The sequence below is a fragment of the Bos taurus genome, chromosome 13, assembly GCF_002263795.3.
Source record: "Bos taurus isolate L1 Dominette 01449 registration number 42190680 breed Hereford chromosome 13, ARS-UCD2.0, whole genome shotgun sequence".
Lineage (NCBI taxonomy): Eukaryota > Metazoa > Chordata > Mammalia > Artiodactyla > Bovidae > Bos > Bos taurus.
In genome coordinates, this window is record NC_037340.1 from 54,964,935 (window position 1) to 54,991,636 (window position 26,702).

The 26,702-nt window shown below is 50.7% G+C and overlaps 1 protein-coding gene across 4 annotated transcripts in view; it reads right to left on the reverse strand.

Annotated features, from left to right (window-relative positions):
- OSBPL2 (oxysterol binding protein like 2) overlaps positions 1–24,598 on the reverse strand; it is a 36,422-nt gene extending 11,824 nt beyond the window's left edge. Inside the window, exons 1-6 of one of the 4 annotated variants that reach the window (XM_059892450.1) lie at positions 24,517–24,598; positions 10,107–10,458; positions 5,647–5,817; positions 2,252–2,396; positions 512–587; positions 229–363 (exon numbers count right to left, since the gene is read on the reverse strand). In XM_059892450.1, the coding sequence (XP_059748433.1) occupies positions 229–363; positions 512–587; positions 2,252–2,396; positions 5,647–5,683 (393 nt within the window). In that variant the 5' untranslated portion in view covers positions 5,684–5,817; positions 10,107–10,458; positions 24,517–24,598. 4 annotated transcript variants of the gene reach the window in all.
- Positions 24,599–26,702: the final 2,104 nt, after the last annotated feature.

Genomic DNA, 26,702 nt, shown 5'->3' on the forward strand with positions numbered 1-26,702 from the left:
CCACACCCGTGGAGAATGTGCCTGTGGCAAATGCCTAGGCCGTTGGGCAGGACAGCTCCCCAAAGTCAGTGTGAGCTGCTCTGGCCCCGCTCCCAGACATCCCACTGCTGAGGGCCAAGGTCCCTGCCCCCACGTGGCCAGTCACATTAAGTCACGTTTTTAACTGCTATGGTCTGCGTGCAACCAAGCACAGTGCCAGGTGCCCCCCGAAGTGAGCTTGCCACCCACCTGCATCCTTTCTAGGGACTGGGGCTGGCGGGAGGCTCTGTGAATTAGGTACACATGTTCCATGTACTCTGTGATCCGCTGCAGGAAACTCAGGGGCTCATTGAAGGCTATGGGCATCGTGATCTTGGACAGCTCCTAGGAGGGGCCGGAGAGGACCCTCTCCATTAGCAGCAGGCTCTCCCCACACCCGCCCCTCCTCCGAGCACCGCTTCTTGGAGTCACAGCCACCTGTGCCAGACAAGATGGTGGAGGCCCCGTGGGAAGTCTGGCTCTCTGAACTCACCAAGCCGATGCACTTCTTCAATATGCTCCACACGCTGAAGTCGCTTCTGGTAAACATTGGGGCAGGCAGAGATGTCCTGCAGAGGAGCAACCAGAGCAACACGTGTGTTTCAACAATGTGAGTCACAATGGATGGCTCTGCTCAGTGGCCCTTGTCTTTCACCTTTTCTAATAAGCATTAGTGTTTCTCTATGTTGGCTCGCCAGTGGAGGAAAAAAGGACCAGACTGCTGCAGAAGTCCCAGAGAAAGCTTTCTGTACCAAATATTGGAGGGCCTCCTGGGGAATGATCACGGCCACATGGACGACCTTCCCCCATGGAGCTGGGGAGTCAGGTCGCCGCACCCCCACCCCAGGGCAGCCGGGCGCCAGCAGCCAGGAGCAGCTGCAGGACCATGGACAGAGGTCAGACAAGAAGGAGTCCCACTCAGAAAACATCTCAGAAACCGGCTCTTAAACCCCTCTGAAGCCTGTGCTTGTCTTTCCTGAGGTCCTGTGTGGCCATGACATGACAGGCCCCAGCTGTGAGGGGCCACGAGGGGGGGGGGCAAAGCCCAAGGATGGCCCTGCATACAGGCAGGAGCTGACGAGATGGAGGAGAAGAAGGCCCAGGCTCAGGGCACAGAGCAGACAGAGCCCTAACGAGGGAAAAGCCGGGGCACCAAGGACCCCACAAGGCTGGGACCTCTGACCGTGGGCGGGGCTGCCCCCAGAGAGAGGCACAGGTGCCGGGGTCATCCTTAGAGGAGACCCTTACGGTTCATGGTCCAAACTAACACACTGGAGAGAGAAGAGCTGCTGCACCCTCACTCAGGGCCGTGTCCACCGCCTGGGAGCTTAAGAAGGGGGAGGTACAGGATCGGACCTGTCCAGAAACGGTGAAATCTGGGCAAGAAACAGGCACAGGAGGTGCCCACAGGAGGCCCAGTGTAGGAGGAACAGGCCGGAACACAGGAGCTGGCAAAGCTGAAGGCATCCAAGACACATCTCCAGAGGCCAGCAAGTCAGGCTGGGGGACGGATATGGGAGGAAGGGGCGGGGGTGCGGCACTAGGGCCAGCTTGAGCCAGATTCCGGGGTATAGGGGATGAGGGGGCTGACGGCTGAGCCCAGGCCATGAGAGCAGGCAGGAGGTGCTCTGGCAGCTCAGGGTCCCGCTGGGTCCAGTGCAGGGCAGAGGCTGGGGTGAAGGTGGGCTCCCTGGGTGGACAGAGGCCACTGCCATCATCCCAGGGGCTCCACCTGCTTCCTGTCTGTCCCAGCTGAGTCCTCCCTTCTGTTGGTGAACTTGGGTCAGTGTCACTGAAGTCTGCTCACATGAGAACCCAGTGGTGGTGGAGAGAGAACAGAATGTGGTCTTGCTACACCAAACAACCCTCAGAAACTCTCGGGATCAGAGGTCAGTGTGTGGAAAGAGAACGCAGGCAGATCTGCATGAAGCCAGCAGGATGGTCTGGTAACAGTGAGGGCAGGCTGTGAGCAAACACCAGGGCCCCCTGGAGCTCAGTCCCGCAACCCGGAGCAGGCACAGCCGCCCCGTCAGCTTAAGGACTGGAGTCAAGTTGAGGAAGCACCGTCACTGATCTGTAGGGGCCACCCAGAGGCTAGCTGAACAGGCCCTCGATCTGCCCAGTGACACTGGACAGGACGTTCTCAGCTCACAACCTGCACCCGCAGCGTATCTGGGGCGAATGAGTACAGGTGTGCTGGGAGACACTAAGATTGACCCACAGGACAACCTACCTGTGCTTCTGAATCCCATTCTCCTGAGGAGGCCCGTCCCCAACTTTTCCAATCCCATTACTTTTGCTGGTGTCCACATGAATCACGCCAGTGAGTCTCTGATTCGCCTCTGAAAATTCCCCGGAAGAGTTATCAGAGTCAAAGCCTGCATGAGACAAGCAGAGGGTGAGGTGGCAGGACTTCACCTCTGAGGATTCTCACTGAAAGCAGAAAACCTGAAGCTCTAAAGTGTTTCTAATGGACACAGTCAGAGTTATTAACTCCGCTCGCCAAGAGCTGCAGACGGAGGTGGAAAAAGAGGACTGCTCCCAGGGGCTCCCCAAGGAGGACCCCACCCTGCCACCCACATTGCACGCTCCATGGTCCTTTCCATGTGGGGTGGCCCCAGGGGACAAGGACAGTTTTCCCCTGTGGTCATCAATGACTCATGTCCTCCGGGGTGGTCACACCTAACTCAGGCCACAACATCCTCCTCCTCTGTCCATATTTGAGGTCAAACTCTGCATCATGTTCTGAAACATATCTGCTGCAGTATTTCTAAGACCAAGCACCACGCCACCGCATTGGCAGAACCTAGCCAACCTACCAACAATAACCCAAACTGTGGATGATGGATGTGAACCCAGAGACTACACGGTACACAGAAAACAGGGAAAATGACCCATGAGGACTAATGCGAAACACAGGCAGCCGTCTCCTGGCCCGTCCAGTCCCTGAGGAAGAAGGTCACAACCCTGGGCAGACCTCTGGGTCTTCTCCACTGGGAAGGCTTTTCCGAAGTGACCAGTGACCAGGGACAAGGGAAGTGTGTTTCCTTTTGCTCCAGGGCAAGCCTGGAGGGAGCTGTGGCTGCCAGGTGAATCATTCCAGCTGGAGCAGAGGCTCCTGACCGCTGACCCCCAGCAATGAGCCCACGAGGAACATAGGGTGGGCTCCCGTAACAGCCCCTCATTTCTGAGTGGAAAGTGGGGCCCAGCGTGAAAGACCTGGGTGGCTGCTGCTACACACAAAACATAAACCACCTTGCCACTGATAAGCTTCCTTGAGAAAATGCAAAAATTCCTTCTTTCTCATTCTTCTCTATTGACAGATCCACAAAATGTAGCAGCACTGAAACCGATGACACAATAAATTTGAAAGGATATAATTAAAAATAATCAATACCTTCTGAAATAGCCTGTCACCTCTAGTTTTTGCTAACAATCCCCAAAGTGACACCTGTTGATCCCCAGCATAAACGTGGGTCTAACATAGCCTGAAACAGTCCCAGCTTAGGGTTGCTGAGTGCACAGGTATCCCTGCATCCCTCAGGGCCGAGAATCTAGGCCACCGTTAAGTAGAAAGTTCGTTTAGATCACAGCCCTGGGGTGGGCCCCAGAAAACAAAGCAGCTTCTCCCTCACAAGTGCCTGAAGTCTCTGGTGAAGCCAATGCTCCATAACACCTTAATCATCTTAATACTTAATACACAACGTTTCTTGTTTTACACAAAGAGAAAATACAGATCAGCCAAGGAGCAAGCTGAAAGCATTTATAATCTGATCACTTAGAGATACCCATCTTCGACAGGTCAGTCTGATTTTTTACAGCCCTTCATCTGTACATATTCTCAAGTGCTTTATTTAAAAACCTTTCAAATTGAAAGGTACTGATTCTTAGAGGGAATACCTGCCCACTGAAGTCATCCATTCAGTAACTGCTGGGTTTAAATATGTTTTAATAGAGTCACAAAGTAAGACCGACTCTAAGACAGGGAAGTACCCACCGGGCATTTCATTACATTAGGAGACTTCAGATTTTTCACCTTCCTGTTGCTTGTTTGGGAACCAAAGGACAGTTTGGTTCGGTGAAACCAAAGGTGTTTCACCGAGACACCTGCTTCCTCTGCCTCCATCTCAGGGACTTGTGGCTGGTCCCACCGTGCAGAGAGGTGGCGATGGAGTCATACACACGTGGCACCCCCACAGCTCAGGGCCTCTCCAGGGAAAGCCCTTCACGAGAGCCAGTTACACTGGTCCCAGTAGGAGGGCACCTCCAGGAGGCTCCTGGGTGAGAGGGCCTCACTGAGGTCGGGCTCTTTAGGTTTCAGACGTGGTCCCTATGCCAGGGCCAGGCAGACCGAGGGCGTGATTCCCCGACAACCAGCCGCTAGGTGGAATTCAGCTGCTAACAATCACTGATGAGCGGGTGGTTGATCAGACAGCACGCTTCCCAGGAAAACATGTCTACAGGGAACATAATAGCTATGAAATCTCAGATGACGACTCAGTGGTTCAGCCTTTGAGAATAGCAAGGGGAGCACAATGCCAGTTCCTCCTGGGGCTTCGGACGAGAATAAGTCAATCACCTGAGGCTGCTGGCCCTCAACTGCTCCAGCCCTTCCCTCGGGAGAAGTATGGCCAATGAACGCAGGCAGCATGGGGCAGGGCTCCACCAGGGCTCCAGGTGTCCCGACAGGGATAGCACAGGTGTCTGGGGACAGTGACCACCACCAGGCAAGAGCCTCCTGTTGTGCTGGGCACCATACTCTCTCAGCACCAACCACAGTAGGGCCCCCTGACAGCACTGGGGAGATGACCACTGAAGAAGCTGGCGGCAGTAACGTTTCAGAGCCGCCATTTCTACGTCCCCACACCCAAGAGCAGGCTCTGGACTGGAAGAGTCCCCTGAAGTCCGTCTCCACCAGTAAGAACCCTCAGCAAGAAAAGCAAAGTGATGCTCCCAGTGCTGACAAGTCGGTGGAGGGCAGGGGGACACCTTGAACTTGAGTTTGGGGCCCCCTCAGGAGGTGACAGGAGGAAGAGGGGCCGCTCTAAGCAAATGTGGCCTGACCAAGCCTGGCCTCTCCTGCCCCCCACCCCCTGCCACCCCCATCACTCACACACACACAGAACACCCCCCCCACCACATGCTCCACCCCACTAGCCTGGGTACCAGCGTTCACAATGGTGTTTGAAAAGCGAAACAGAACTGAACTTTTTTTTTTTAGAACTGAACTTTTAACACAGCAAGAGTTGCTGTGGAAGCAGATAATCTACTATTCCTTGGTAGACTTTAAGTCGTGCATAAGACAGGACAGTAAGGTTTTGCTCATTATAAACAATATAAGGATGCGGACCATCTCATTCAGGAGCCAAATAAAAATATTTACACCCGAGGGCAACTCTTTCAAAGACTGAAACACACAGTTGCCCTTTCATGTTATCTCCTGTGGTCTGAAGTGGATGTTTTCCTCCAAATCTGGGCCAGGACAAGTGCTTTTCCTGGGAACACGTCACCCTTCTCTCTGCGTGGCTCTCCCAGGCCATCCTCATGTCCCCAGGCTAAGTCTGAGGCCGGGGTCTGAGGGCTTCACGCTCATGACCTGGCCTCTGCGCTGGCACCCCCTCCGCTCACCTGTGACGGCATCGAAGAACTCCTCCTCTCCGTTCATCCTTCAGCAGCTGGGCGCCCGCCGCCTGACCTGGAGGGTCCTCTACTCAATCATTGTACTGAATCTACATTGACAGCGTAAGAAATCTCACACTGAGAACTTTTTAAGGTAAAAATCCAATAGGCACTGGAGACCTACAGGGGAAAAAATTTGTTTTAGTGTATTTAGCTTTCAGAAGTTGTATAGTTTAGAAACATTTAAAAATACCTATTCACTATCCTTGAGTTCATCTTGATTACATCTGAGCAAAGAAGTAAAAGGAATGGCCTCACACAAGAGGAAACAGTCACACCTCTGTCCTTCAGTGGGCACCACTATCTGAGGTTACTTTAAAAGCCACTGTCCACTGAGATGACTAATCTGGGGCCACGTGGACAGTTCAAAGGCCAATTAGTGAAAGTGAGGCGTCCACACATCAAGGCCCCAACACACCTTTGCCACTGCATATCTTCACCAGAAGCTGGAACAAGTGGTTATAAATAATGCAAAGTTCTGTTAAAACATTTATTCCACATCAACCTGAAACCAATTTTCAATTCTGGAGGATTAAGACTGCTGTTTAAGTTCGCTGTCCTCAGCATAAACTGTAATCAACTTAAATTTTCTCAAAATTATATTAGCTCAATATTTTAGAACTCATGCATATTAACTTCTCCCTTATGAAGCACAGTGTTTCATCAATGGCAAGAGACTGTCCCCACAGATTTGACGTTCTAGGAAAATCAGCAGAGACCCACGGTTCATTCACTGTGTGAGGCTGAGCGCTCCCTTCCAGTTCTGAGAGCAGTTCCAAAGGAACAGGTGGTCCCCCAGTCCTTGGAGCGGCCACATGGCACCTGGTGTCACCTCCAAAGCATTCATCTCGGGCTCCGTCCTGAGCACAGGTGAGCGTCTATGTCATACAACCAACTGCAATTGGGTTTTCCCTCCTTCCTCCCCACAAGAAGTTCTCTCATCAGTTTCCTTTCCTTCCCCACCTTCCTAACCTACAGGCAGAACCACACCCGGGCAGCTTCAGGAAACGCCCATTCAAAGCCTCACTCAGTCACCCATGCTGGTTCTGTTTTCCTTTTGGCAAATTAGAAAAGTTATTGCTCACTTCTGACTCTTCTCTGATGTGACAGGCCCAATCACACTCGGGCTCCAGAAGCCACGAAGTGGAACCAGGGTTCCCTGGAGGAGAAATGGCTGAGCCCAGAACTGGGGTCCCTCTAGAGGCAGCAGGAAGCTGGCAAGAGTACTTGAGTCAGGTCAAAAGGCTCAGAAGAACCTGCAGAGGCTCCACTGCATCAGCAGGTTCCTGTGAGCCCTGAGAACAGCCAGAGTAGTCACCTCTCACCTCACACATTTAAGTCCCCGGGTTCTCTGAGATGCTGAAAAAGAAATCGACTGGTCACCACTGGATGGATGACACCAACACATTCTTCTGAAAACTAGGACATGCAGGAAAGCATCAAGCCTTTGAGTTGCCTTCCTGTGCAGGTTCTCTGTCCCACTTTTTAGAGGTGTTCCTGCTGATCCATGAAGGACCGGGCTATGTCCATTCTGTGTGCAACCCTGACGAATTCCCATGTCTGAGTGCTGGGCACCCATGGTCGTGCCATCACAGAACCACATGCGCTACCTGCCTCCTCCTTGGGGGTCCTGCTAAGAGAATGGACCCTCCTGCAACCTTAACTACCAACCTAAGGAACACAGAGAAGACAGGAACATGCCAAACTCCACCAAAGGGACACTGTGGGCAAAATCCAGACCCTGGGCAAGTATACAGGATGAAACCCAGCTCCTCCAACCAATAAATCACACACACATAAAGTGGCAGGTAAAGGGACCCTTCCCTATCTCGAGTGAGATGAGTTTCATGGGTACAGACAGATGTCAGAACTCATTGTACGCTTTCAATATGTGCAATTTAGGGAACTCCTAGTGGTCCAGTGGTTACAACTCCACACTTGCACGGCTGAGGGTGTGGCTTTGATCCCTGCTGGAGGAACTAAGACTCTGCAAGCTGTGCAGTGTGGCCAAAAATAAAAATAAATAAATACCTGCAATTTACTGTATGTTAATTACACCCCCTAGTTCAGTTCAGTTCAGTTTAGTCGCTCAGTCATGTCCGACTCTTTGCGACCCCATGGACTGCAGCACACCAGGCCTCGCTGTCCATCACCAACTCCCGGAGTCTACCCAAACCCATGTCCATTGAGTCAGTGATGCCATCCAACCATCTCATCCTCTGTCGTCCCCTTGTCCGCCTGCCCTCAATCTTTCCCGGAATCAGGGTCTTTTCAAATGAGTTAGCTCTTCACATCAGGTGGCCAAAGTATTGGAGTTTCAGCTTCAACATCAGTCCTTCCAATGAACACCCAGGACTAATCTCCTTGAGGATGGACTGGTTGGATCTCCTTGCAGTCCAAGAGACTCTCAAGAGTCTTCTCCAACACCACAGTTCAAAAGCATCAATTCTTCGACGCTCTGCTTTCTTTACAGTCCAACTCTCACATCCATATATGACTAGTGGAAGAACAATAGCCTTGACTAGACGGACCTTTGGAGAAGGCAATGGCACCCCACTCCAGTACTCTTGCCTGGAAAATCCCATGGACGAAGGAGCCTGGTAGGCTGCAGTCCATGGGGTCGCTAGGAGTCGGACACGACTGAGCGACTTCACTTTCACTCTTCACTTTCATGCATCGGAGAAGGAAATGGCAACCCACTCCAGTGTTCTTGCCTGAGGAATCCCAAGGACGGGGGAGCCTGGTGGGCTTCCGTCTGTGGGGTCACAGAGAGTCGGACACGACTGAAGTGACTTAGCAGTTAGCAGACGGACCTTTGTTGGCAAAGTAATTGCTTTTGAATATTCTGTCTAGGTTGGTCATAACTTTCCTTCCAAGGAGTGCTAAGAGTCTTTAATGTCATGGCTGCAGTCACCATGTGCAGTGATTCTGGAGCCCCAAAAATAGTCAGCCACTGTTTCCACTATTTCCCCATCTATTTGCCATGAAGTGATGGGACCGGATGCCATGATCTTCGTTTTCTGAATGTTGAGCTTTAAGCCAACTTTTTCACTCTCCTCTTTCACTTTCATCAAGAGGCTCTTTAGTTCTTCTTCACTTTCTGCCATAAGGGTAGTGTCATTTGCATATCTGAGGTTATTGATATCTCTCCCAGCAATCTTGATTCCAGCTTGTGCTTCATCCAGCCCAGCGTTTCTCATGATGTACTCTGCATAGACGTTAAATAAGCACGGTGACAATATACAGCCTTGACGTACTCCTTTTCCTATTTGGAACCAGTCTGTCGTTCCATGTCCAGTTCTAACTATTGCTTCCTGACCTGCATACAGATTTCTCAAGAGGCAGGTCAGGTGGTCTGGTATTCCCATCTCTTTCAGAATTTTCCACAGTTGATTGTGATCCACACAGTCAAAGGCTTTGGCATAGTCAATATAGCAGAAATAGATGTTTTTCTGGAACTCTCTTGCTTTTTCCATGATCCAGCAGATGTTGGCAATTTGATCTCTGGTTCCTCTGCCTTTCCTGAAACCAGTCTGAACATCTGGAAGTTCATGGTTCACGTATTGCTGAAGCCTGGCTTGGAGAATTTTGAGCATTATTTTGCTAGCATGTGAGATGAGTGCAATTGTGCAGTAGTTTGAGCATTCTTTGGCATTGCCTTTCTTTGGGATTGGAATGAAAATTGACCTTTTACAGTCCTGTGGCCACTGCTGAGTTTTCCAAATTTGCTGGCATATTGAGTGCAGCACTTTCAAAGCATCATCTTTTAGGGTTTGAAACAGTTCAACTGGAATTCCATCACCTCCACTAGCTTTGTAGTGATGCTTCATAAGGCCCACTTGACTTCACATTCCAGGATGTCTGGCTCTAGGTGAGTGATCACACCATCGTGATTATCTGGGTCGTGAAGCTCTTTTTTGTACAGTTCTTCTGTGTATTCTTGCCACCTCTTCTTAATATCTTCTGCTTCTGTTAGGTCCATACCATTTCTGTCCTTTATCGAGCCCATCTTTGCATGAAATGTTCCCTTAGTATCTCTAATTTTCTTGAAGAGATCTCTAGTCTTTCCCATTCTATTATTTTCCTCTATTTCTTTACACTGATTGCCGAGGAAGGCTTTCTTATCTCTCCTTGCTGTTCTTTGGAACTCTGCATTCAAATGGGTATATCTTCCCTTTTCTCCTTTGCTTTATGCTTCTCTTCTTTTCACAGCTATTTGTAAGGCATCCTCAGACAGCCATTTTGATTTTTTGCATTTCTTTTTCTTGGGATGGTCTTGATCCCTGTCTCCTGTACAATGTCACGAATCTCTGTCCATAGTTCATCAGGCACTCTGTCTATCAGATCTAGTCCCTTAAATCTATTTCTCACTTCCACTGTAATCATAAGGGATTTGGTTTAGGTCATACCTGAATGGTCTAGTAGTTTTCCCGACTTTCTTCAATTTAAGTCTGAATTTGGCAATAAGGAGTTCATGATCTGAGCCACAGTCAGCTCCCAGTCTTGTTTTTGCTGACTATATAGAGCTTCTCCATCTTTGGTTGCAAAGAATATAATCAATCTGATTTCAGTGTTGGCCATCTGGTGATGTCCATGTGTAGAGTTTTCTCTTGTGTTGTTGGAAGAGGGTGTTTGCTATGACCAGTGTGTTCTCTTGGCAAAACTCTATTAGCCTTTGCCCTGCTTCATTCTGTACTCCAAGGCCAAATTTGCCTGTTACTCCAGGTGTTTCTTGACTTCTTACTTTTGCATTCCAGTCCCCTATAATGAAAAGGATATCTGTTTTGGGTGTCAGTTCTAAAAGGTCTTGTAGGTCTTCATAGAACCGTTCAACTTCGGCTTCTTCACACCCCCAAAAGATACTTAAAGGCACACATGTCATAACTGTATCTTTTAAACTGCTCTTATTTTTTAGAGCTATGCACTGAAACAAATTGGATAGAACAACAGCACGTCTGGGAGTTTCTTCAAAATGACTCGGGGAGAGGGCAGGGTGGTTAAGGGGATGAGATGGGCCAGGAGCTGGTGAACTGCTGGGTATGAGATAGGCTCACAGGGGACCATGGCACTGTGCTGCCTGTTTCTCTGTACCTTTAATATCTCCCATAATAGAAGGCATGTTCAAAGCCACGGTATTTTCTTTTTATATGCTTCCTTGCCCATAACAAAAGTCCCAATGTTAAAAGTAAATCAATCAAAACTCATGGAAAGTCTTTAAAATGAAGGTCAGGCTTAAAGTGAGATGTCAGGCTGGACAAACACTGAAGACAGGAGCTGAGCCAATAGCTGGGACCGTGACATGGCTGCAGCCCTGTGACCCTGCCATGCAGATCTGTGGTCCAACCACCACCAGGTACCCAAGCCCCATACAGGAGGCGCCACGAGTCAAGGCCAGAAGCCTCGCAGCCGCCTCAGACCTGCACACACCCGCAGGTGCACAGTTAATCCCGCCCAGCATCCAGGCCATGCCGGGGGAGTCGTTCTAAAAGCCACACACCTTGTACGGTCTTCACTGTGCCAGGAGAAACCAGCCACCACCATGGGGTCAACATAAGACAGCAGTGATCTACCTCCTTCAGGACAGAGGGTACGCCTGGGAGGGACAGCTCCCGAGGAAGGCCTCTCCTGAGTTTGGGGGGGACCAGGGGCAGGGGGAGTGGGGCCCCAGGGGCATGGGGGCAGGGCATCCTTGGTCCCACCTCCGTTTGGCTGCCCACCTGACCTCTTCTCAGAAGCCTTATGGCTGTGGGACCCTCCATACTCAGTCCCCTGCTGAGTGGCCTCTGACCCCAAGGTGGTCCTGGCCCCCGACCCAGCCCACACTCATGGAGGGACCCTAAGGTGGGCAGCGAGCAGAAAGCCTCCTCTCCGGTGTGTCTGCTAGGCCTCAGAGAAGACAGGGTTTCAGGAAAGGACTCTTTTTCCAAATCAGCTGCTTCCTTTTCTAAGTCCAGAGAAAAACGCAGAAAAGTAAGCTTGTGCTGGACATCTCTGTGGGCCTCCAGGGGCTCCCTCTGCAGCCCCTCCTCAAGCCCCACAGTGAGCATTCCCTCCAGGTCCCATCAAGGGATAGCCAGGGCGCCCCACGGCTTGCAGGTCCCCACAAGGTGCCTGCCCCTCCACAGAGCCCCTCACCTCTCTTCAAGGTGCCCACCCCCAGAGTGCTGCCCCATGCTCCCAGGACCCAGCTCCAAATGCGGACTGTCCACCACCACATATACGAATACCCACACTCAAGTCTTACAAACCCATCTTTACATTTTCTTAGAAAAACAGACCTAGTCACTGAGGAATAAGTGGCTGGCTTAGGGACCTGGTGGTTAATCTCCAAGGTCTACTCACTAAAGAGTCAAACTGTGTGTTACTTCTCTGCTCAAAAATGAGCAAGGCAACCTAGATGCAATCTTCACGAAGAAAGAAAAGCTCACCAATAATTTGAAAATTCTAAAGCTACTTTTGCAGTTAAATGTCAATTCTGAATTTAAACTGTCCAAAATAATATAAATTTTATTTAGTAATTTTAAAATACATTAGCAAGCATCAACCAGATGGAAGATAAGAAACAGACGACTTGAACAACACCATCAACCAATTAGATCTAACAGATGTATCCAGAACACTCTACCCAACAACAGGACACACCTTCTCAAGCGCATGTGGGACGCTCTCCAGGACAGACCATATGTCAGGCTGCAGGCTACGTCTCAGCAGATTTTAAATGATCTGTATCATACAAAGCATCTTCTCTGACTATAAAAGAATGAGTTAGAAATCACTAACGGAAGGAAAACTAGAAAATTCATGAAGTTTGGAAAATAAGTAACATTCTCTTAGGAATTCCCTGGTGGTCCAGTGGTTAGGATTCAGCTTTCACTCTCAGTGGCCTGAGTTCAATCTGCCTGAGTTCAATCTCTGGGCAGGGAACTAAGATCCCACAAGCTGCCCGGCACTGCCAAAACAAAACGAAAAACTATCTTAAACAACCAACAGATCAGAGAAAAAAGCTATAGGGGAAAAGCAGGAAATCCTTATAAACAAAGGAAAATGAAAACACAACATACAACAGTTTACGGAGTGCAGTGACAGTAGAGCTAAGTGGAAATTTTATAGCTGCCAACACTTACACTAAAAAAATAAGATATCAAATCAACAACCTAACCTCACAACTTAAGGAAGGAGAAGAACAACAAACAAATGCCAAAGCTAGCAGAAGGAAGGAAATAATAAGAATAGGAAAATAGGAAATCAGTGAAACCAGAAGTCAGTTCTTTGAAAAGATCAATAGAATCGATTAATCTTCAGTTAGATGGACCAATAAAAAAGAATACTTAAAAAACGAAAATCATAAATTGCAATGCGGACATTACTCATTCTACAGAAACAAAAGGATTACAAGAAAGGGCTATGAACCCTGCAAAACTGGATAACCTAGATAAAATGACAAATCCTAGAAACACAAAAAGTACTAAGCCTAAATCAAACAGAAAATCTGAGCAGGCGAATCAGTAATCAAAAATCTCCCAACAAAGAAAAACCCTGGATCTGACAACTTCACTGGTGAATTCTACAAAACATTTAAAAAAGAACTAATATGAATTCTTCTCAAACTTTCCCAAAAATTAAGAAGAATAGACACTTCCTAACCCCATCTATGTGATCAGGCAAAGACCCTACAAAAAAAAAAAACTACAAACCAATATCCCTTACAAACACAGATGCAAAAGTCCTCAACATAATACTTTTAGCAACATATTAAAGAGGATTACATGTCATGACCAAATGGGATTTACTCCTGGAACAAAAGGATGATTCAATACATGAAACTCAATTGATGTAATATATCACATTAATAGAATGAAGAGGGGAAAAAAAACACATGATCATCCCAACTGATGCAGAAAAATCATTTGGTAAAATTCAACACCTTTTCATGATAGAAATACTTGACAAACTGCAATGGAAGGAGAACATAATAAGGGCCAGAAATGAAAAAACAACAGTGAATATCACACTCGTGGTGAACGCTTTTCCTCTAAGATCAGGAGACCACTGATGCCCACTTTCACCAGTCCTAGTCACCACAGTACTGAAAGATCTAGGCCGAATAATTAGGCAAGAAAAAGAAATAAAAGTCATCCAAATTGGAAAAGAAGAAGTGAAATTATGTTTGCAGATGATGTGATCTTATACAGAGAAAACACTAAAGATTTCACAAACACACCCAAAAAAACTATTAGGATAAATTAATTCAGCAAGGTAGCAGGATACAAACTCGACGTGGAACAATCAGTTGTTATTTCTACACACTTACAGTGAACAGTCTGAAAACGGAATCCCCAAAACAATCCCTTTTACAATGTCATCTAAAAGGATAAAGTTCTCAGGAATTAACCAAGGAGGTTAAAGACCATACAATGAAAACTATAAAACACTGCCAAAAGAAATGAAAAACATAAGCAAATGGAAACACATCCCATGTTCATGGACTGGATGACTGAATATTAAGATGTTGATAAAATTCACATCAATCTATATATTCCATACAATCCCTATCAAGCAACAAGGATGTTTTCTGCAGAGACGGAAGAATCCATTCTAAAACTCATATGGAATGTCAAGTGACCTTTAATAGCCAAAACAAACTGAAGAAAGGAAAACAAAGCCCGAAGACCACACTTCCTGATTTCACAACTCACTACAAAGCCACAGTAATCGAAACAGTGCGGCTCTAGCCCAGAGACCAGTGGAAAAGAGAGAGTCCAGGGACAGACCCTCACAGACACAGCCAACTGACTTCTGACAGCAGGTGTGCCAAGCAAGACCGTTCAAGAAGGAAAGGGCTATCTTTTCAACAAACGGCGCTGGGAAACTGCATATCCACAGGCAAGGAAATACAGTTGGACCCTATCTTATACCATATACAAAAATTAACTCGAAATGGATCAAGGACCTAAATGTAAGATCTAAAACTAAAAAACTCTTAAGAGCAAGATATAGGGCAAAACCTTCATAAATTTGGATTTGGCAATGATTTACTGGATAAGACACCAAGATGAAAGTGAAAGTGGCTCAGTCATGTCCGACTCTTTGCGATACCATGGACAATACAGTTCATGGAATTCTCCAGGCCAGAATATACTGGAGTGGGTAGTCTTTCCCTTCTCCAGGGGATCTTCCCAACCCAGGGATCGAACGCAGGTGTCCTGCAACTGCACCAAAGGCAGAGACAGAGAGAAATTAGACAAACTGACTTCATGAAAAAATTTTTAAATTTGTGCGTTAGATACTATCAGAGTATAGAGGCAACACCAGAATGGGAGGAAATATTTGCAAATCATACATCTGATAACAGATTAATATCATGACTATATAGAGAACTCCTAAAACTTAATAACAAAAAATAAACAACCTGATTCAAAAATGGGCAAAAGAGTTGAACAGACATCTCACCAGAGAACACATCGGTTCAGTTCTGTTCAGTTCAGTTGCTCAGTCATGTCCGACTCTTTGCAACCCCATGAACAGCAGCACACCAGGCCTCTCTGTCCATCACCAACTCCTGGAGTCCACCAAACCCATGTCCAGTGAGTCGGTGATACCATCCAGCCATCTCATCCTCTGTTGTCCCCTTCTCCTCCTGCCCCCAATCTTTCCCAGCATCAGGGTCTTTTCAAATGAGTCAGCTCTTCACATCCAGTGGCCATACAAATGGCCAATAAGCATATGAAAAGATGCTTAGCTCACTGATCATCAGGGAAATGCAATCAAAGCTATAATGAGACACAACCTCACACCCTTGAGGATGGCTACTGTCAGAAACAACAGAAACTGACAAGTCTTGGTGAGGGTGTGGAGAAACAGGAACCCTTGCGCATGGTTGGTAAGAATGTAAAATGGTACAGCTGCTGTGGCAAATAGTAGGGCAGTTCCTCAAAAAATTAAAAATAGATTTACCACGTGATCCAGCAATTCCACTTCTGGGTATGTACCCAAAAGCACTGAAAGCAATTCTTTCAATTTTTTGCACACCCATGTTCACAGCAGCTAAAATATGGAAGCAACCCAAGTGTCCATCCACAGACAAAGGGAAAAGCAAAATGGGGTCCAGACACATGACAGAATGTTATTCAGCCTTAAAAAGGAAGGAAACCCTGCCACATGCCACAGCACTGATGAACTTTGAGGACATTATGACCAATGAAATACATCAGACACGAAAAGACGATTACTGTGTGATTCCACTTACACGAGGACCGTAGAGGAGTCAAATTCATAGAGACAGAAAGAAGGTGGTTGTCAGAGGCTGGCGGAGGGGAAATGGGGAACTGGTGCTTCATGGGTCTTTACAATTGCACAGGATGAAAAGAGATTTGGGGTGGATGGTGGTGATGGCTGTATATACGACCACTGAACTGCACACTTAAAAATGGTCAGGATGGTAATTTTTATGCTATGTGTATTTTACTGCAACTTTCTAAATTGGAAAAAAAATACATTAGCAAGTAAGACAAACAAGAAATGAACAATTGTGCAGGGAGCTCCACGCGCTGGGTGCCAGGCTCTGAAGCACTGCCCTGGAAAGGGAGAATTCCCCTCGAACCCTGATAGCTTCTCATGAGAGACTCTCTCTAAGAAGGGTCCCAAGCCCCATCCACACTCCAGCCTCAGGGTGTGCTGCTCCTCGTAATGGCTCAAACGAATGCAGCCAAAACCTTCCATCTCCATTCCCACCTGGAGAGGCAAGGGGCCAAGGGAGACCAGGGAACTAGAGCACCGGGCTGGGGCGGGGGCGCGGATTTGGGAATTGAAGAAGGGTACAGAAGAACTGGCCAGAAGGCCCACAGAGTGGACTCCACGAGGCCTGGTCCCACCATCCACTCCCACCTCCTGCTCCCCAGAGCTCACACCCAGAGGGTGGTCATGGAGCAGGTGACCCCAAAGGAATTGCGGGTGAGACCCGGCCAGGGCCTCAGCCGGGGGGCACACTTCCCTGATAGGACATGTGCTCAACCCATCAGATGCAAAAAAATAGGATTTTCGTCAAGAATGAGTCAGAGACAGAAGCAAGGGAGAAGCAGCCGGCAAGAGCCCAGGCTGTCCATAAGTCTCTCACTGTCCCACAACTATCAAGGTCAAGGTCAAACTCTTCCTGGAGACAGACAAGCCCACGCACAGTGCAGAGGGCAGCAGTCAGTCTCGGGCCAGTGATGGAACAGACCAGAGGTCCCAGCACTGCCCCAGGGCCTCCCCTTCCTGTGGGCAATCTGGCTGGGACCAACCTGGCCACACCCCTGAGGCTGCCCTGTCAGACCCGAGAGAGATGCTACAGAGACACTTCCACGTTACCAGAGCACACAGGCTGCGATGACCACCAAGAATGTGGAAGCAGCATCTCTTCTGAGTGTGAAAACCAGAGTTTAGCCCATAATGGACTCCCTCAGTATCTGGAGGAATTGAAGAGCTGAAGCATGGGGATGGGAAAATTAAATCTGGAAAAGGGGAACCGAGAATGCTGGGTGATGCCAACTCATCCTGGGGCAGGGCAAGCGTGCCCACAGGCTCTCCCTATCCAGCCGTCCCCTGAGGAAGTTACAAGGCCCAGGGACACCACCAGTCCCAGGGCCTCCCGAGGTCGCATCCCCTCCATGTGGCAGTGTCACTGTGGGTGAACAGTGACCTTTGTGGTCACTGACTGTTTCAGTTTTGAGATGTCCACTTTGTCAAGGAAGCCCACCCGTCACCTGGATGCCTAACGACTCCTACGTATCCTCCTCCTGCCACCACACCACTGTGCCCAGTTTCTTTCTTTCAGAAAAGAACAAGACTTAATGGACACAAGTACTCAGTTTGCACCAACTCCAGTGCCGCGCTAGAAGTACTCTCTCTAACCTGCTCTGTCCAGAGCAGTGGCCACAGGGCCACAGGTGACTCTGAGCTCATGCAGAGAGGAAGCCAATGCTTATTTCTCTGTGACGCTACCCAGCTGAATCCCTTCCACTCCAGTGGCCAACGTGGCGGGTGGTGTCCATCGCAGACAGAGCACTGCAGGGCCTCACTGGGTTGGGACAACATGGGGACCTAGGAAGCTCCAGTGGCCCCACTTGGCCTTTGCACACAAGTCAGGTGGTGGCAGCAGAGCTGGCCTGGTCCATGCAGCCTTCCCAACCAGCCACAGATGGCGCAGAGAAGAGCATCAGACCAAGCCTGCCCTTTATTCTTATTTCCAAAGCTGTCCTGGTTTTCACATCTTGAACTCACTGAAATGCGCACTTTGCTACCTGCTGAAGAATGATCAGGTCATCACGCTCCTGAGGCTGGAAACGCTTGGTGGTGGAATAAGGTAAACACCCCACTCTGCTCCCAGCAAGGCCTCTCAAAAGGCTGGCCGTCATCTGCAGAGCACCTGTCCACATGCACCTCGGGGACCACAGGGAGAAACCGAGAGTGGCCTTTTGGACACTGGTTCCTTACACTCGATGGAATCCGGTTGAGTCTAGTTGTGCCTGAGGTGCCATCAGGGTGCTCTTTTAGGGCAAAATGAGTACGTGTGTATTTTCTGTCTGTGGACTTTCCATAGCCCCAGCCTTCTGCAGGGTGGCGTGATCTTCATCACAAGATGAAGATGCTGCAGGGACCTCAAAATGTCTTCACTGAGGGGTGGGAGTTAGGCCAGGGGGCCAGGGCAGCCTAGCCCCAGAGGAGTTTACAGTTAGCAAGCAGTTTACAGTCAGCACATGACTAGCCAAGGTTGTTAGGGGTTCAGGCAAGAAACTGAAAGTTTCCAGACTCAGGAAGGTAAGCAAACCTCTCTGCTGTGTAAACAGCTGCATTAATCACCCACTGTTTACCATTCTCCACCCCACAGGGCAAACAAGCCCGGTCCCAGGAGCCACACTTCCTGCTGGGCCTCAGCAGCAGCTGAGACCCCTGTCCATGTACTTGTCCACAACAGACTCAGTCTAGTCCCATGCGCCCCCCACCCCCACCCCTGGGGTCCAACTTCCCCCTGTGCAGTGGCGAGCACCAAGACAGTGCGTCTTGGTGCTCACTTTAGGACACACTTTTTGACCCAGCGCACAGCACCGCAGACAAGGACTGCACGGGATGAATGGATGCTCTTCTGTGCAAATGCGTTTGTTTGAATCAACACAAGTAAAGCGTAAAGCAGAGTGGTGTGAACGCAGCCGGGGTGTGGGTGAGAGAGCTCTGGACAGGGAGCCCGTTCACAGCCTCTGGGACTGTGTTCACACAAAACCACAAGAGCCGCAGCCACCGTGGAGGCAGCACACTGAGGGCCGGGAGAAATCATGGAAGTGCCCCTCCTGCAGTAGGTCCATCTCTCATGAGCAGGACCAGAGCCTGGACACATTGGGGGGTAATGCTCCAGATGCCACATCCATCATGGGGCAGGGACCAGCCTGACAGCCTCACCCTTTCGCCTGCTCCCTCTCCCACTCCAGGTCCTTCCCCATCAGCTCCTGCCCAAGTAGGACACACTTGCTCGCTCCCCTGACCGGTTTCACCTGCTAAGAAATTCACCATCCAAGTCACACCTGCCCCAGGCACTTCCTGAGCACTAACCAAGGTCAGGGAACTCCACAAATTTCTAACCACCCCACCCCTCGGAAAAAAAGAGAGAAATGAAAAGGGAAAAATTGCAAAGTTCTGTCTGAGTTCATTCTTTTCCCCAGGAACCTGATTCAGACTCTTCATTCACTTCTCAAAGCAAGGGGCAGCAGGGGTAGGGGGTGGAGGTGGTCCCTGATCCTGACCCAAAATGGGTTAGGACCCTGTAGTAGACCCTAACCCCTGGCAAGCACACCAGCCCCGCTGGAGTCACAGAAGTGGGGCACACACACAACCCGGGCCTCCCGCCTAGGAGCCCGCTCCCAGGAGGTGAGGTCTGGGCCTGGAACCTCCACTTTTTACAGAGTTGCACAAGATCTTCTGGTAAGAAGCCCTGCCATTGAACCCACAGCACCCCACCTCCAAGACGGACTTCATGGCAGCCCCGGGCCCTCCAGCCCTCTCCCTCACGTGCTGGAACATGCCCCATGGTTAATGCTTCCTCAGAACACAGGCACTGGTGCCCAACTGGTACCAAGTTGGGGACAAGATGTGCTGGCCCTCCCCAGTCACGGCCCCATTTCACACCTGTCACTGCTGGAGCTCTCTCTAAGGTGCTCCTTTTCACCCACAAAGCTTCCTGCTTTGGCCGTCGGAGCACACACTTCCCTGGTTGGAGGCGACAGTGGAACTCACCTTTCAGCCAAGCACGGTGGCACAGGTGCCAGGTCACAGCTGATCTTTTCTCACGACCAGCGTTTCATTTGTTCAGTAAAACACACACCCACCCCTGCCCCCCACGGCTGCCGTCGTCTCTTCTAGAACCTGGGTTCAGGAAGACTTTGCACAAGACCATTTCTCATGCCAGGCTCTCCCCCAAGAACCTGCGTACCCGTGTGGAGCAGTGCTTCCGGGGCACCTGTCAAGGCCGGTGGGCCCACCGCTCTGACAAAGGTATGAGCTCAAGGTCAGACAGGTCTGCCTCACCCAGAGCCACACAGATCATTCCTCCTGCCATGACCCCAGCGCCCAGGGGTGAGCAGACCTCCTTCCCCCCAGGCCCCCAGGCTACAGGCTGGGCTGGTGAGGGGCCAACCGGGCCAGCATTGACTCAGAGTTTGCATCTCAAAAGAAATCCTGCAAGAACTCCACTGATGAAATGAGAAAGCAAAGAAAGAGACACACAAACATCAGGCAGAGAGGTCTCCATACCTCCACGTCTCTAAACACAGTCCCTTCTGAAGGCCGACCTCCACTGTCCAGCTCATTGCACAGGTACCAGTGTTTGCATCACTGGGAAAGCCAGTTGAAAGATGGTGATGCTTTCAAACGCTGCCCAATGACCCCAAGTACTTTTCTGAATTTGGAAAAAACAGGAAATAAGAGCCACAAAGCTCCTGGATGGGTTACAGTGACCATTTCGTTACGTGTTTGTTAAGGGGAGCTGCCGGGCTGGGCCAGTATTCCACACACGCTTCCAGCCAGAGGGCAATATGGCTGCAACGCCAATGCCTGGGATTTATCAGCAAAAATGCTTTGACAAGTACACACTGCAGCAGAGACACAAATTAATCACTGTGCACAGAAACTGCATTGAAAGTCCCAAACTAAGACCTGAAATATTAACGATTCTTAGGATTTAAGTATTTGTAAATAATCAATTATGTTCAAATGCTAACTTCCTCCCAGTATCCATATCAATTCAATCTTAAAGTGCACTAAGTTTCTGTCTGTGGGCCTGAGCCCCACGAGAGATACTGCTTGGGTCCAGGGGTTTTCCAGACAACTCCACCTGAATAGTCATATCTTAAGAGTGTTACTGTAGCTCATTTCAGTAGAACTGCACACCTACCTACCAATGATTTCCCTGGTTTCCTTTCACTGATAAGTTGCATTTGTCTGTCTGTGTCAGTGTCGGGAGAGGTCAATTTCAGTGCTCTCAGGTCTGCGACTGAAAGTCTACTGAGAATCTACTACAGTGCCAGGTCCGCTCAGTTACACTTTCACATATAACCTACGCAATAGCCCACTTCACAGGCCAGCACTCTTGAGGCAAAAGCAGATGAGTAACTTTCCTCCCGTCAAAGAAAGCCAGGGGGCCAGAACCCGAGAGCCTCAGACCATGTCCAGGAAGATTCCTAACCTCTCAGATAGAACACTTTAGCCACCTGAGGACCAGCATCACAGCCCTTGCTCAAAGACGCAAGCCTTGCCTGCCTTATACCCACACAGCCAAACTCCTAGGAAAAGATGGGTGTTGGCTTTTCACAGGAATACTAAAGAAATCATTTGAAGACAGTATGTTGCTGCTGCTAAGTCGCTTCAGTCGTGTCCAACTCTGTGCGACCCCATAGACGGCAGTCCACCAGGCTCCCCCGTCCCTGGGATTCTCCAGGCAAGAACACTGGAGTGGGTTGCCATTTCCTTCTCCAATGCATGAAAGTGAAAGGTGAAAGTCAAGTCGCTCGGTCGTGTCCGACTCTTCGCGACCCCATGGACTGCAGCCCACCAGGCTCCTCCGCCTATGGGATTTTCCAGGCAAGAGTACTGGAGTGGGGTGCCATTGCCTTCTCCGGAAGACAGTATAAGAATATATAAAATGTTTCCCACATTTCATAATTAGCTGAAGATTTTACCCAGATTTGTATCAAGATCTTTAAAGTCAGGCTGGTTTTAAGTATTATCCAAGACTCGTTTGCCAGCATTTCCTGGAGGGCCTAGATAAGATGCAGTGGTACAAAGGTCAAGTGGCACTTTTTAAACACTGAAATGACACTGCTTTTGAAAATGGCAAGCCAGAGCCTGACCCCTCTGAATACACCTAGGAGAAAAAAGGAAAGCCCTCAGTGCATGGTTTACAGCCTTAAGTTCACCGCATCAAGCTCGCACAGAAATGAATTCAAAACCACAGGCTTGGGCCCAATAGCTTATCCATCCATGTCACCCCTGCCCCCTCGACTTGCCCTCTCACACAGCGAACATTAGCGGCTTCCCCACTGACTGCAGAACTGGGCATCAGGCAAGGTACTTCAGCAAAATCCTGGATAGCCAGATGGAGAATTACTACTTTATTTCAGAAGAAATTAAACGGTTTCATAAACATTCACGCTCACTCCAAATGAAAATCTATCAGTTATGTGTGCTGCAAGAAACAAAGTTCTGACACACAGTAATGAGGCAATTAAACGTTCCAAAGAAAACCGCTGAAGGGTCCTTGAAAAGGAAAATGCTGGTTTTTAAAAGGCAGTACAGAGAGGTATTTAAGGATGTGGACCCTGGAGCCAGACTGCCTCGGTTCAAATCCCTGCTCTATAACTTACTCCTATGTGATTCAGAGTAACTTACTTAACCTCTCTGCTTCCCTGGTGGCTCAGACAGTTAAGAATCCACCTGCAACACGAGAGATGTGGGTTCGACCTTTGGGTTGGGAAGATTCCCTGGAGGAGGGCATGGCAACTCACTCCAGTATTCCTGCCTGGAGAATCCCCACGGACAGAGGAGCCTGGCGGGCTGCAGTCCATGGGGTTTCAAAGAGTCAGACTCAACTGAGCCGACCAAGTACACACTTAACCTCTCTGTTCCTCAGCTTTCTCATGACTAGACACAGGATAATGGAACTAAGGAAGAGTCTTGGAGGCTACTGTGAAAACCACATGAATCAAGTGAATATAACGTGCTTACAGCAGTCCTGGACAATACTTGTCAGGTATTACTGTCATCTTAGGTAAGAGCTTATTAACAGAAGGACAGGTGAAGCAAACAGAAAAAGGAAGCTCTAAGGAGACTTCGGTTGTCCACAGACTGAACGACAGCACCCTGCCAGGCGCTGCGCAGGACAAGGAGCAAGTGCAGTCCATAAGGTTCCTGTCCCCAACCAGGGGGCAGAGAGTTAACAACAGTGCACCTGCCACATGTCAGAACTGCTGCAGACAAGCGCTTCATCTGCTGTCTTATCAGCCCTGCCAGGAACATGGTTATGTGTCACAGAGGAAGGAACTGAGGCCAGGAGTGATGGGCAAACACTGCCCAGGGCACAGTCAGGAAGAGCCTTCGCTCTGCCACCAGGACAAGGAGCCACAGTGACGGGGTCCCAGGACACCGCCGCTCCCCAGCCCCACTGGATGGACAGGGCCTGCAGCTCACAGCCAGGCATGCAGCGGGCACCCCAGAGACGTCTGCTGAACTGCACTGAGTGAGCACGTCTCCAAATGTGCACAGGCCGCCCCAGCAAAGGGACTAAGGCACAGGCTGCTGCTGCTGGGAGGCCCAAAACTTGTCCTAGACTGACCCCAAGGAGGAACCCAGCTTCCTGGGAGGTGATCCTCACACTAAAGAGTGCCAGGAACATCCTACCACCACCCGGCTGCTTCTCCCAGAAAAATCTGGGAAGACTGATTGCTGATTACCCAGTAGTCTTGCTCTGGGCTTATTAAGTCTCAAGATTTATTCTGCTGATTACTGAAATGTAACTGCAGAGAGAAGGAAGCTTTTAAAATCAGATTACATATCTAACTTATCTAACATATGTGTTAGGTGGAGAGCTCTCTGCAGTAAGTACAGTCTGCTAAGTTGACAAATTAAAAACAAAAGGAAGAGCAGGGGAGGGGGTGGACATGGGCACAAAACCTCGCAGGGCCCAGACAAACCCACAGGTGGTCGCGGGGCAGGGGAGGGGAGGGCAGGAGAGGATGGGCAGGAGAGGGAGGGCTGCACCACGAGCGGGGACACTGGCTCTTCACCCCGTGCCCTTCCAGACTGGTTGACCGCGGACGCCGGCGACCTTAGACACAAGGGAAAGTCGGGGGTCCCGCCACCCCTGCCCAACGCGCCCCCGACGCATCCCTGCCACTAAGAGGGGCTGGAGGGCGCCCGGACCCGCTCTCCAGTCCACTTCCGGGTGCGGCGGCCGGCTGTCCAGCGCCGGGGCCGCAGTTGCCCGGAGACGCGGGGTCTGGGCAGCCGCCCGAGACCCAGGCCCGCCGCCCCCGCCCGCGGACCGTCCCAGCCGCCGGCAGCCAACTTTCCTTCCAAGTTTCCTCGGACCCAGGACGCGGCCGGCGGGCTGGCTGGCGGTGGGAGGCCGGGCGGGCCGGGGCTGGGGTCGAGGCCTGGCCAAGGGGCGGGGGGCGAGAGGATCTGGCTCCCCCCTAGCCGGGCCCGGCCTCCCTGCCGCCCGAGGCCAAGGCCCGCCCGCCCAACGCCGGGCGCGGTTCCCGGGAGACATAAGGTCGGGGTCCCGACCGGGTCACTCACCTGGACTGCCGTCCCTCCGGCGCCCGCGGAGTCCCGCTGCCCGCCCCGCCCCCGCCCCGCAGGCCCGCGACCCACTGACACCGAGGCGGAAGTGCGGCCGGCCGCCCCGCCGACTGACAGTCCGCGTTCGCCACTCGCTGAGCCCGGCGCCGTCGCGTAGGCCCCCGCCGGCCCAATCAACGCTCGACCCGAGGGCGGCTCTGGGAGGCGGGACTATGCTAATTACGTCTCCAGAGAGGTCCCGCCTTCCGCCCCTCTGGAGTCCGGCCCTTGCGGAGGAGTGACGATGCGGAAGACCAATCAAAGAAGGGAAAGGCGGGATTATGCAGATATAGACGCGAAAAGGGTGGGCGAGAGGAAGGAAGGGGCGTGGCTGGGTGAGAAGAGTTTACAAACAGCGAGTCAGGTGGCCTGGTCGCTGATGCTCCGCGCGCTGGGGCCTCTGCGCCTGCCGCTCCCAACCCCCGGGGGCGGGCGGAACCGGGAGTCACCCTTCAAAAAACTGCCTTCCTCAGCAGCATGCAGGGCTTCTCATCGTCCACCCTCCGTGCCATACCTTTCTCCACTCACCAAAACCTGGCGCCAGTTTACCCTCCTGACCGTTCCCTCCTTTGTTTAAAAGCTTTGGGGGCTCTTACTGACTGTAGTGGCTCCATGGTTAAGCCCAGAAGCTCTGGAGTCAGATCCGAGCTTGCGTCCTTACCAGCTGTGTGGCTCTGGGCAAGTAAACTAACGTCTCTGAGCCTATGAATACCAAGATTTCCTTTGCAAACCAGGTTTCTCCTATGGAATCCCATCCAAGTCTTAGATCTGATTTGGGGTGAGTGGAGTAACATGAATCAGGCTGACTGCTGAGAGTTACAGCAAGTGGTTCAGGGGTGAGCAGGTTACCCTGTCCTGGCCAGTGAGGGTCAGTACTGGGACTTTCACTGAGGGTCAGATAGCTCAGGCCAGAGGGAAGGCTGAGATCAAATGACTACCCACAGACTTCCACAAAACTAGGCTAGTTCAGTTCAGTTCAGTTCAGTCGCTCAATTGTGTCCGACTCTTTGCAACCCCATGAATCGCAGCATGCCAGGCCTCCCTATCCATCACCAACCCCCGGAGTTCACTCAGACTCACATCCATCGAGTCAGTGATGCCATCCAGCCATCTCATCCTCTGTCGTCCCCTTCTCCTCCTGCCCCCAATCCCTCCCAGCATCAGAGTCTTTTCCAATGAGTCAACTCTTCGGAACTAGGCTAGGTGAGAGAAAAATGTAAGTCTGGGGCTACTGATGGGCATCTTGTCACCGTGTGGGGAGGGGCCACCTGGGGACGAGACTAACCCAGATGAAAGCAAGAGCAAACACCCCTGACTCGCCTGGAACCAGCTGCCACCTTGGCAAGCTCTGTCTAGACTTTTCAGGCATGTGCGTGCTAAGTTGCTTCAGTTGTGTCTGACTCTTTGCCACGCTATGGACTGTAGCCCACCAGGCTCTTCTGTCCATGGGAATCTCTAGGCAAGAATTCAGGCATGTGAGTCACCATGTTTTCCTTTCTGCTTAAGCCAGTTTGAGGTGGGACCCTAGAGCCACAAGAGTGCTAACAGACCTCCCCAATCACAGAGCATGTGCTGGGCTCCTGCTCCTCACCGTCTCCACAGCACCAGCCCCCCTGGGCCTTTGCACTCCCTCCTCAAAACACTTCCCCACTTCCAGCTGGGGTACCATGAGGGCAGGCCTTGGCTGCCTCTGCAGCCCCGTGCATATGAAGGTGCTGCCTGTAAATAGTGGGGCACAAGCAAGTGCAGCACAACCAGGGCCTGAACTGCATTTCTGGGCCCAGAAAGCCAGTCGTCCCCATGCCAGGGTCTGGCCCTGGCTCACCGGTGGGCCCACTGTCAGTGGGTGCTGGAGACGTGCGGGGACTGAAAAGGAGCTCTCCCAGCCTCTGCTAAAGAGAAAAGCTGGGAGGGAGGCGGGGCTCAGCCTCGGAAACAAAGGCATTGCCATGGTTACCTCTGAAGAAACCGACTCCAGCAGAAGAGGGAAGGGTGCAGTGTGCAGGCTCCCAAGCCAGGACAAGGACAAGGCCGGTTGCCACGGAGATGCTCCGCAGTTTCCTTCGTGGGCCTGGCCTGAGTCCAGCGCAGGGTCTGTTACTCTGACAAGCCTCTAAGACTCTGACCCCCAGGCGAAGGACATG